The sequence below is a fragment of the Neophocaena asiaeorientalis genome, unplaced genomic scaffold, assembly GCF_003031525.2.
Source record: "Neophocaena asiaeorientalis asiaeorientalis breed wild unplaced genomic scaffold, Neophocaena_asiaeorientalis_V1.1 scaffold82, whole genome shotgun sequence".
Taxonomy (NCBI): Eukaryota; Metazoa; Chordata; class Mammalia; order Artiodactyla; family Phocoenidae; genus Neophocaena; species Neophocaena asiaeorientalis.
Genome location: NW_020173068.1, coordinates 348,357 through 360,374, shown reverse-complemented (window position 1 = coordinate 360,374; position 12,018 = coordinate 348,357). Strand labels below are relative to the sequence as shown.

The 12,018-nt window shown below is 49.0% G+C and overlaps 1 protein-coding gene across 6 annotated transcripts in view; it reads left to right on the top strand.

The window, feature by feature from the left end:
* The window catches only part of SMOX (spermine oxidase), a 42,491-nt gene extending 30,741 nt beyond the window's left edge, over positions 1-11,750 (top strand). The window contains exons 4-10 of one of the 6 annotated variants that reach the window (XM_024743229.1): positions 1,868-2,041; positions 2,609-2,963; positions 3,664-3,824; positions 5,678-5,767; positions 6,203-7,035; positions 7,686-7,760; positions 11,438-11,494. In XM_024743229.1, the coding sequence (XP_024598997.1) occupies positions 1,868-2,041; positions 2,609-2,963; positions 3,664-3,824; positions 5,678-5,767; positions 6,203-6,340 (918 nt within the window). In that variant the 3' untranslated portion in view covers positions 6,341-7,035; positions 7,686-7,760; positions 11,438-11,494. The other 5 variants (XM_024743224.1, XM_024743225.1, XM_024743227.1 and 2 more) reach the window with 5 other exon arrangements.
* Positions 11,751-12,018: the final 268 nt, after the last annotated feature.

The following is a 12,018-nucleotide window of genomic DNA, read 5'->3' as shown; positions in this document are numbered from 1 at the left end:
GCAGCCCCAGGGCCGGGCTGCAGGGCAGACATACTCCTATGAATGTGTGTTGACCAAATTCAGACTCACTTTAGGAGGGGAAACACGCCATTAATCAGCATCAGCCACAGATGTTCGGCCAAGGAGCCCAAACTTACCAGTGTCCTGGGAGGTGGGAGGGAGAGTGGGCATGTGATCATGCTCACAACCCTTCAGTGATGCCAGGGTCTTTTTTTTTAATACATTTATTTATTTTTGGCTGCATTGGGTCCTCGTTGTTGCTCACGGGCTTTTCTCTAGTTGCGGTGAGCCGGGACTATTCTTCCTTGCCGTGCGCGGGTTTCTCATTGTGGTGGCTTCTCTTGTGGCAGAGCATGGGCTCCAGGCGCGCAGGCTTCAGTAGCTGCGGCACGCGGGCTTCAGTAGTTGCAGCGTGCAGGTTCAGTAGTTGTGGCTCATGGGCTTAATTGCTCCGCTGCATGTGGGATATTCCTGGGCCAGGGCTTGAACCCATGTCCCCTGCATTGGCAGGTGGATTTTTAACCATTGCGCCACCAGGGAAGTCTGCCAGGGTCTTAGATAAAGTCCAGGGTCCTTGACATGACTGTTAGTTCTTCGTGCCCTGGCCCCTGCCTGCCTTTCCAAAGTCCTCTCTTGCAACTGTCTTTCTGCTCACTGCCCACTTCAGCAAGACAGAGCCACTTTGCATCTTACACTCTCCCTCTCCCCTGTCGTTGAATATGCTGTTCCTTCTGCCTGAAATACTTTCCCTCTCCTTTCCACTGTCTACTTGGCTATCTCCTGACTGTCCAAGGTTTTCTGAGCTGATCTCACAACCCCTGGGTTCTTTCTTGTCACAGCACATCATATAGAAACAGCCCAGTTATGATATCTCTCCAGCTTGAGTGAGGACAGGAGCTTGGTTCCATGTCCGTCTTCCTCAACATTACAACTTGTGTTGGGCACATAGCCCAGTAAATGTTTGTTGAGTGAGTGTTGGGGCTCAGACCTTGACCTTTGGGGATCCCAGCCTGACCCAGGACTGGCTTACTTTCCTCAGGGAGACCTGCCTAGTGTTTGGTGGGAGTTATGTATCAGGCAGGCAGGGAAGGCAATAGGCCCCCACTCCAAGGAACTGTTCATTGCTTTTTGTTGATGAAGTGTGGTCTGGAGTTCTTGCCAAAATATGCCCGTGAAATGTACTTCCATTCCTTGGTGCACTGGGGCCTCCTTCCTCTCCACATGCCCTGCCCCAACATGGCCATCTTCCTTAAATGCGTCTGGGTCCTGCAGTAAAGGGTACACTTTGTGTGGACCTGAGTATGATTGGGAGGGTCTCCAGAAAGATCAGATTTCAAGGCCCCTACTGCTCCCTCTCCCCCAAGACACTGGCCAGACCACAGCTCCAGACTGCCCTCCTGGGATAGGGTGAAGCAGATACACTTGAGCAGGAATGTCAGGGGAAGAATTTGTGCATTTGGTTCTTGGAAAAGGGAAATGTGTGTAGACCTGGGTTCTTCAGTGGGCAGTATGCTCAGCCATGTAGAGCGCATGTAGGGGCAGTACCTTCCCTACAGGCTGTATAGGCACCAGACATTTCACTTTGTTCTAAGCAGGGGCTGAGTAAGAGAGCCTCTGGGACCCACCCCACCTCCTGTGTGTGGAAGCAAGGAAGCTGACTGCCCAGGTTCAGCCCCAAACCTCGATTTTGTTGGTTCAGCCTCAGTGCAGCACTGAGCACGATGTTGATTTACCAAAGGAGAGGCCCCGTGGGCTTAGCACATCCGGGAACACCTTGGAGGTGGTGACTACTGAAGTGAAGCTCTTAGGTCTGAGATGGAGGTAGGATGAGTGAATGTGTTTTCAGTCTCCTGGGGTCTCTTTGTAGGTCTATAACTTGACCCAAGAGTTCTTCCGGCACGGTAAACCAGTCAATGCTGAGAGTCAGAACAGCGTGGGGGTGTTCACCCGAGAGGAGGTGCGCAACCGCATTAGGGACGACCCTGATGATCCAGAGGCCACCAAGCGCCTGAAGCTCGCCATGATCCAGCAGTACCTGAAGGTATCTTTGCCATCTCGGAGCTCTGTTGAGTACAAATGCCAGAGTGAGGAAGACTGACCCTGGGGAATCTGGGTCCGAGGAGGGCGGCACTGCCCTAAAGTCCTGCTCCTACCCCTGCCCAGCCTTGGCGGTCACCTGGCTCCCCTCTGGCTCTTCCCACAGGTGGAGAGCTGTGAGAGTAGCTCGCACAGCATGGACGAGGTGTCCCTGAGCGCCTTTGGGGAGTGGACTGAGATTCCCGGTGCCCACCACATCATCCCCTCGGGCTTCATGCGGGTTGTGGAGCTGCTGGCTGAGGGCATCCCGGCCCACATCATCCAGCTGGGGAAACCCGTCCGTTGTGTTCACTGGGACCAGGCCTCGTCCCACCCTTGGGGCCCTGAGATTGAGCCCCGGGGTGAGGGTAGCCATAATCATGACACTGGGGAGGGCAGCCAGGGTGGAGAGGAGCCCCAGGGGGAGAGGCAGGATGAGGATGAGCAGTGGCCGGTGGTGGTGGAGTGCGAGGACTGTGAGGTGATCCCGGCGGACCATGTGATTGTGACCGTGTCGCTGGGCGTGCTCAAGACGCAGCATGCCAGCTTCTTCCGGCCAGGCCTGCCCGCTGAGAAGGTGGCTGCCATCCACCGACTGGGCATCGGCACCACCGACAAGATCTTTCTAGAATTCGAGGAGCCCTTCTGGGGCCCCGAGTGCAACAGCCTACAGTTTGTGTGGGAGGACGAGGCGGAGAGCCACACGCTCACTTACCCACCCGAGCTCTGGTACCGCAAGATCTGTGGCTTTGATGTCCTGTACCCGCCTGAGCGCTACGGCCACGTGCTGAGTGGCTGGATCTGTGGGGAGGAGGCCCTTGTCATGGAGAAGTGTGATGACGAGGCAGTGGCCGAGATCTGCACAGAGATGCTGCGGCAGTTCACAGGTGCGTCCCTGTCCCTGTCCCGCTGCCTGCTCCATGGGCCTCGCTGCGTCTGCCCTCCTCCGCTAGACCCTCTGGGTCTCCTGAACTGTGTGCTAGCATCCTCATCCCTAGGTCGTGACACTGAGGTGGTGTGCCCACTGGGAGAGATGCGGTAGGGCACTGCGTCTTGGCCTTGGCCTCCTAAATTGCAGGCTCTCCCCCCGTTTGGAACTTGAGACACTCAAAACCACAGGCTCTGTATTTCTTCTCTGTTTCTAAGGGCTGTTGGTGAAAAACTCAGATTTCACCGCAAAACTTCAGATTGCCGATTTCCTACTCATGTTGTCTTGCTAAGAGATGGATTTGTGGTTTTTTCTGTCTGATTTTTAGTTGAACATCTTTCCTCCACTATCCCAGAAGAGCCTCACAAGAACCCCTGAAATTGGAAGGGGGAACATTATTATCTGGAATGTTTTTCAGATAGGAAAATTAAGGTCCACAGAGAGGAGGTATTTTGCTGGGGGTCACAACGAGGCGTTGAGGGGTACACAGCTTGAACCCCAGCCTCCATCCCTCCCTCCTCCATACTCCATGTTTATCCGTAGCAGCCTGGCCTTCCTGGAGCCCTAGAGGTAGAGTGGGAGTTGTCTTCTCAGGGGTGTCTTCTGTGTGCAGCCATTTCATATTCTCCCCTGCCTTGGCTCTTCTCACTACCCAACAGGGAACCCCAACATTCCAAAGCCTCGGCGAATTCTGCGCTCAGCCTGGGGCAGCAACCCCTACTTCCGGGGATCCTATTCATATACACAGGTGGGCTCGAGTGGGGCAGATGTGGAGAAGCTGGCCAAGCCCCTGCCATACACGGAGAGCTCCAAGACAGCGGTGAGTGTGGGTGTGCTGGGTATGTGAGGGAGGGAGTGCAGAGTGAGGGGATCTGTGAGGGGTGCGGTGGGCATTTTGTGTGTGTGTTTGGTCCAGGGGAGGAGTGGAAGGGTAGTATTCACTGAGGAGTGCCAAGGTAAGATAGATGGAGTAGCTCCCATAATGAAGGAGAAAACAGACAATGTGCACTCAACATCTGGAAGAACAGAGTCAAATTGAGATGTGTTAAACTCTTTCCTGAGGTTATAAAAACTGAGCCATTTAACGCTGTGCTGTCCAATATGGTAGCCATTAGCTTTAAAGTAATAAATCCAACATTTTGTTCATCAGTTGCACTAGCCACATTTCAAGTTTGAGAGCCACGTGTCACTCATGGTTACAATGTTAGAGTGTGTCACTATAGAGCATTTCTGTCATCGTGGAAAGTTCTTTTGGACAGCACTGACCGAGTATGTTTTGTTTATTTTCCCCAATATGTTTTAGAAAATAAAATTGAGAATACTGACCCTCCCCCAAATTACATCAACTATGTAATAATATACACAGAAAAATAATAAATTGGAAAGAAATTATCTCTATATATTTCTGTTCCCATGAAGTAAATTTTGAGTTTTCCCCACCAAGCACACACATACAATAAATGTTAAAACCCCAACAGAATTATATTTAAAATAATTCTTTGGTGTAATTGGTGAAGAAGATTGTAGTCAACCAACATGTGTTGTGCCTGCCCTGGCTGTGCTCAGGGAGAGAGAGGAGAAGGCCTTCACTGCTGCTACAGCCATCCTCCTGAAAAGCACACCTTTTCTTGTCACCTGCATCAGTTAGGACTAGTGCATATAACAAAAAGCAAAACAAAACAAACTGTGGTTTAAACAAGATGGAACTTTACTTAGGTCACATAAAAGGAAATCCGGAGGTAGGTGTCAGGGCCCAGCATCAGTAGCACCTGGCTCCATCTTCCAGGCCACCTTGTGGTCCAAGAGGTCTGTGGAGGCTGCTGCTCTTGCTCTCATATCTGTGACAGGCTGATGGGTAAAAGAAGGGAACCCCTGGGCTGAGTCGGTGTTTCGAAGCAACAGTGCACTTGAAGTTGATTGGCTAGAACTTAGTCACATGACTCCACCAGCAGCTAGTGGGATACTAGGTTGGGATACATCTTTTTTTTTTTTTTTCCTGGATGGCAATGGACCCAGTTAAAAGACAGGATTTTTGTTACTGAGGAGAAAGAGAATGGATGTGGGAGTAGGGAGCTTGCCCTCTGCCACAATATGTGCCCCCTTTTCAGCTTAACCACCTCTGTGGGCTCTTTGTTGGTGGGTTAAAACCTCACTACTCAAGGTGGGTGGTCCATGGACAAGCAGCACTGGCATCATGTGGGAGCATGTTAGATGTGCAGACTCTCAGCCCACCCCAGACCTGATGAATTAAAAACTGCATCCTACCAAGGTCCCCAGCTGGTACCTTTGCACATTCAGTTTGAGATGTACTGGAGTAAAATCCAGACTCAAGCTTGGAATGCAAGCATTAGTTCTGTGCTTGGACCCCACCTAAACAGCTTCCTTTCTTAAGGTTAAGCCCTGGCTATACCAAAATTCTCACTGTCTCCTAGACCAGGCCTGTTTTGGTGCATTTTTGCCCCCATTTTTCCTTCTTCCTGAAACATCCTTTGCCTGTTTATTTATCCAGCATCTTCCGAGAAGAAGCCCAAAGGTCCTGTCCTCTGGGAAGCTTTGTGTGATCTCCCTGACAGTGGGCCTCTTTCCTGGGCTCTCAGCACCTCGCCCAAACACCCATCACGTCACGTATGACGCCATTTAGTAATTGGGTTTCGTGTCTGGCTTCCCCACCAGCAAGGAAGCTCCTCAAAGCAGCTGCCTGGTCACCTTTTATCTTCCAAGTGCCCAGAACAGTCCCTGGAACCTAATAGAGGCTCCATAAAGGTTTGTTAAATTACTGCCTAACTTTATTGAGTGCTTATATTCTTTCAGGTTCTGAGTCCTTTAGATACATTATTTCACTTAATTCTTACACCCACTCTCAGAAGTAGAGGGTATAAACCCATTTTGGAGATGAGAAAATCAAAGCTTAGGGAGGTTAAATCATTCCCTGAGTTCACTAGTAAGAGGCACAGTGAGTCTCTGAAATTGTAGAGACAGGACTCATGAAAGCCTCAGAGCAGAAAGGACTGAGGCCTGGATGTTTGGGGAAGAAGCAGGGGAAGATGGGGATGGGCAACTCCTCATCCTGTGGAAATAGTACCTGCATCTCAGATGCCTGCTTATTCCTCTCTGACTTGTAGTATGGATGGGTGGTTCTGGGGCAGACAGATAGCCTTTCTTGCTCCTCCACCTTCACTTCCCTGTCCCCCTGCCCAGCCCATGCAGGTGCTGTTCTCAGGTGAGGCCACCCACCGCAAGTACTATTCCACCACCCATGGTGCTCTGCTCTCTGGCCAGCGGGAGGCTGCCCGTCTCATTGAGATGTACCGAGACCTCTTCCAGCAGGGGACCTGAGGGCCTCCTCGCTGCCGAGCGTGTTCCTTAAAGAACCACTAACTTGTGACATTCAGCCCTGCCCCTTGCTGTTGTGTACTCCTCATTTCCTAATCCTCTGGAGAATGGATTTGTATCTTTTGTAGAGCTAGACATCTAAATGGCTTCAGACCTGGCCCTGTAGCTTTTCCTTTTCTCCTTGCTGGGTGGTGACCAGGGTGGGGTCTGTTGATTTACCTCTGTGCTCTGACCTCTGACCTCCCCATGCCTCCCCTCATCTCCGAACTTGTTATTGTAAGTGCCTTCAATACTCTGCATTTTGGGATAATAAAAGAGGCTTGCCCTTCCTGTGCTCCTCAGCTTCTCTCTTCCGTTTTTCTTAGCCTTGTGTGTATGTGTGTGTGTGTGTGTGTGTGTGTACGTGTGTGTATGTGTGTGTGTGTTTATCTGTCATATCCTCTTTGAGTGAAGGGATGGTGTGGGTGCTGTGGTCTGGCTATACCCCCAGAAAGGAAGGTGCCTGCCTTTAGTGGAAGGGGCATTCCCTCACCCCAGTCTGTTTGTGGTTGTTTCCTTTCCTGCCCGTGAGACCCCTCTGGAGTAAGGGCCCCTCACTGCCCAGCCTCAGCTCCTTCAGGACAGGCCTGGGTCTGCCTGTTGGCCATTTGCCAGACTTCTCAGAGCCTGATCGGGTAACATGGCCACATGGAGTGAAGGTGAGTTTTATGGGAGGGGACACCTGTTGTGGCTCCATGCCAAGCTCAGATGTGTTAATTATTAATCAGTGTCACCTGGCCACAGGGCCCTGGGTCTGGCCCTTGGCTTAGCTTCTGTTGACTTCTGGGAAGGTGGATAGTCCAGCCATTTTTTTGCTGAGTGAAAACACAGACACTCACATATACACCCCTTATATACCCACACACACATACATCACTCCCACACAGATACACTACCCCACACCCATGCACCTATACGCAACTACACTTACACACATGCATAAAACCTTAAAGAACATTTAGTCATTTTCTTACTCCAGATTTCTAGTGACAGAGTTTGAATTCTATAGGGTGGAGGAGTTGGGTGGTGGAGGAAGTGATGAAAAGTCAGGTGCACCCCCTGGTCTAACTCTGTATGAACTTAGGTTGGGTCCACTCTTCAGAAGTATAGGGCAGTGCCCTTGATATGACTCTACATCCTTTTCCCCTTCACCTCAGGCTGTGATGGACATGTCTAACACATAGATATTCCTCTGCACGCCTCCCTGCACCTGCCTGCACATCCCTACATGCACACCCTCCTACATGCATATACACCCCTACACACACACATACATGGACATATCTAATAGGCATCCTTGCTTTGCCAGGGTTGACCCACCAGACATCCCTCATGGAGTTTATGTCAGGGATTCATGTTCACCTGATGCATAACTTGAAAAACTGTAAGTATATATTTAAAAAATTTTTTTGAATAGAGGATCTATCAATGTAGTTAAAGCTCTAAAGTCATAAAAGGATACACTGAACAACCTCCTCCCACGCCTGTCCCCAATACCATTGCCACTTCCAATGGCTGCATGTTATTAGTATCTTGTGTATCCGTTTTTAGATATGTCACTGTAAATGTATACTGTTCTCTCTCCTTTTTATGCTAAAGTGACAAAGTATTCATCCTGTTCTGCATTTTGCTTGTTTTAGTTAACATAATATATCTTGGAGCTATTTCCATAACAATACTTAAATGGACAAGTGATCCAGTCTTGGACCCTCCCCATGTCCTGGATTTTCCCCACCAACTGTGCTAGGGAAAGTGGTGACAGAAGTGGCCCATCACATACGTATGGGGGATGAAAGTAATACTTAGAGTCTCTGGATCACAGGTGTAGGAATTTTGAAGAACTCTATGAGGGTGAAGGGCTGGAAATGTTTATTTGGTGATTGCATGTTGGGGAGCTTCAGGTGTGCCCAAGTCAGGAGGGTAGTCATAAGTGCTGGAGGTAGAGTCTCTTTATTTGACATGGATGCCAGCTCAGGCTGGGGAGGGTGATTTATCCCATCAGGGAAGCAAAACCTCCAGAGAGTTAAGTAATGCAAGTAATGTGCCTAAGATCACTCAGGTAGGTGGTGATGCTGTGACTTGATCCAAGGTCTGTTTGGTGCCACAGTGCAGGCTTATTCTAGTTATTATGTGATAAAAAGAAGAGGCTGGTGCCATCGAAAAAAAATCTTAGGCCATTACCAGACAGAGTGGAACTGGGTACAGCCACACTGGGAGACTGTGGTGGCAGATTCTACTAAAGCAGGCCATGTGCCTGCCAGCATTTCCACTCCTGGGTATATACCGAAGAGAAATGAGTGCATATGCCCACCAGAAATATGTACCAGAGACTGGATGTACCAGGGACACAGGATGAGTTCCTTGCTGTGATTAGGTTCCTGAAACAGCCGTGGCATTGATTGAAACTCAAATGACTCTTAGTGGTGTCTAATATGGCACGCTCAGGCCAACACCTGTGCCTATGCCGGCTATACAATTTCTGTCACCTGTGGGAGGTCACTTGAGAGGAAAGTTCTTTCCTGGCACTGGATTCTATGTAGAATTTGTTGCATGGTTTCTTGTGCTGTGGGCATTAGTGAATCCATGGGCAAGGTGTTCAGTTGTGGCTTTGTGGAAGCCTCAGAAATGTTCCTTCAGGGGGCCTGGGTTACTTGGCAAATACTGTCTCTTTCCACTGTTGCTGCTCTGGAATAGGTGAGGAATATTAGCTCCCCCTTCATGGGAGCCACTTGGAATGTCTGCCCTACCTACAAACAAAGGTAGGAGTGAAGTGCCTTTGGTTTGAGTCACTCTGCATTTGCTCGGGGCTGTCAGGATGAGCCCACAGGTGATCCCAAGGTGCAGAGTGAGGTGGGCTGCTGGTTCAGTTCTAGAGAACTGCCTGTCTAATTAATGGTCTGCCAAACATAATGGTATATTCACATGAAAGCCGTGTTTTCTCATAATGACCAGCTGGTGTCCCTTCTTCCATGCTTGGCCCTTTCAGCCTGTTCTCCACACAGCAGCCAGTGTGATCCTTTAAACTATATGAATCCAGTTATGTGCTTCCCTGGTTTCCAGTGATTCCCATCATACTGAGCATAAAAGGTGATTTCCAATGTCCTGTGTGATCTGTTCTGTGGCCCCCACTTCCTTCCGTGGCCCCCTTCTTTTGGCCCTAGCTGTCCCCTTTATCTGGAATGCTTGCCCACAGGTAGTGCAAGTCTCTTTCCCTCACTGCATTCAGTTCTCTAATCAGCTGTCACTTCTCTAGGAAAACTTCCCTAAGCACCCCGTTTCACAGCACTCCCAGCACTCTTTGTCCCTCCCCTTGCCTGTTTCTTCATAGCCCTTCTCTTTCCATGATGTCATATATTTTTTTGTTTATTTATTTGTCCATCTGTCCCCCCCACCCCTTCCCCAGGATGTAGGTTACATTGTCCAAAATAGTGCCTGGTATAGTGGGTTATCAATGAATATTTGCAGAATGAATGAACAAGTGAATGAAGAAGCTGAGCTGAATGGCGTCATCCCCCAGACCCACCATTGGTGCTGGCCAGCAGTCCTCGTGGGCTTCCCTTGTCAGCTCCCCTTCAACTCTGACACCTCCCCTCCCCCACCAACTGTCAGTAGGCACCATGGTCTCCTGCTTCACGGACAAAATAGAAGCCACCTGGAGGCAACTTCCTCGACAAATCTACAAACTGCTAGCCTTCACACCTGTCCTTTTAGACCAGGGGTCCCCAACCCCTGGGCCAAGGACCGGTACCGGTCCGCGGCCTGTTAGGAACCGGGCTGCATAGCAGGAGGTGAGCGAAGCTTCGTCTGCCGCTCCCCATCGCTCCCCATTGTTTGCATTACCGCCTGAACCATCCCGCCCGCTCCCCTGGTTTGTGGAAAAATTGTCTTCCACGAAACTGGTCCATGGTGCCAAAAATGTTGGGGACTGCTCTTTTAGACCTTTCCCAGGCACGATGGAAGTGTGTGACCCATCACTTGTGCATCCCGTGCCCCAAACTCAGGGACTTTGCTTGTCCTTTCCTATCCGCATTCTCTCCACTCCATGCTTGCCACCCACACTTCAGTGTCCTCACATCTTTCCCATCACCAACCCTCATCTTACTCCCACTTTTCCTTGCCTCTCTTTCTGCCAAGCATCACGTTAGCATTTCCTACACTTGCTCCCTCTGCATCCTTACTATCCTTACCCTAGCAGTGGTTGGTGGGGGTCCTCAGGCCGCAGAGGGAGACACAGGAAGGACTGGGCTGGCTCTCCTTTTCATGGCTGGGAGAGGTGAGGAGGACCTCTAGGTCTGCGGAAGCACAACCTCATGGGCTGAACCACATCCTTTGGCGCCATCTGCTGGCCATTTTGGAATGCAACCCTCTTGCTGCACAGGGAACATTTGTGTCCTGGATTCTGTGAGCTTTTCTGAATTAAAAAAAAAAAAATTTCAATGAATCATAGAAAGTACCTTTAATTAATGCTGAATAAGTTAATAAAGTAAGATTTCCCCCCCCAATATTGGCCCCCAAGATATTTTCTTTTTTATTCATTCGTTCATTCACTATTTTGTTCATCCAGCAGACTTTTGTGTGCCAGCTTCTGTGCTAGAAATGTTTAATTATGCTTCAGTAAATAAGTTTATTAAGTAAATAAATAAGAAGTATGAACTTATTTTATTCCCCAAGTGAATCTGGACTGTATGATTTCAATTCTTTTAAGTTTGTTGAGGTTTGTTTTATAGCCCAGGATATGGTCTATCTTGGTGTATGATCTATGGTGCTTGCAAAGGATGTGTAGTGTGCTGTTGTTGGGTGGAGTGTTCTACAGATGTTGATCAGATCCTGCTGGCTGACAGTGTTGTTGATTTCCTCTATATCCTTGCTGATTTTCTGTCTAGTTCTATTGATTGTTGAGAGAATAGTTGAAGTGTCCAATTATAATTGTGTATTTCTTTATCCTTTCAACTCTATCAGTTTTTTTGTATTAATAGACTTTTTTAAGAACAGTTTTAGATGTACAGAAAAGGTGAGTATATAGACCCTACCTCCATTTTCCCTATTATTAACGTTTTACAGGACTTCCCTGGTTGTCCAGTGGCTAAGACTCCACGCTCCCAATCCGGGGGTCCCGGGTTCGATCCCTGGTCAGGGAACTAGATCCCACATACTGCAACTAAGAGTTTGCATGCTGCAACTAAAGACCCCGCATGCCACACTAAAGACCCTGCATGCCACAAGTGAAGACCCCACATACCGCAACTGAAGATTCTGCATGCCGCAACTAAAAGATCCCGCATGCCGCAACTAAAACAGATCTCACATGCTGCAACTAAAAGATCCTGCATGCCTCAACTAAAGATCCCACATACTGCACCTAAAAGATCCTGCATGCCACAACTAAAAGACCCCACATGCCGCAACTAAAAAAGATCTCGCATGCTGCAACTAAAAGATCCCCATGCCACAACTGAAAAAGATCTTGCATGCTGCAACTAAAAGATCCTGCATGCTGCAATGAAGATCCCATGTGCTGCAACTAGGACCTGGTGCAGCCAAATAAATAAATAAATAGATAGATAGATAGATAAAATATTTTTAAAAATCCAACTACAGAAAAAAATCTTACATTAACATGATGCATTTGTTATAATCAATGA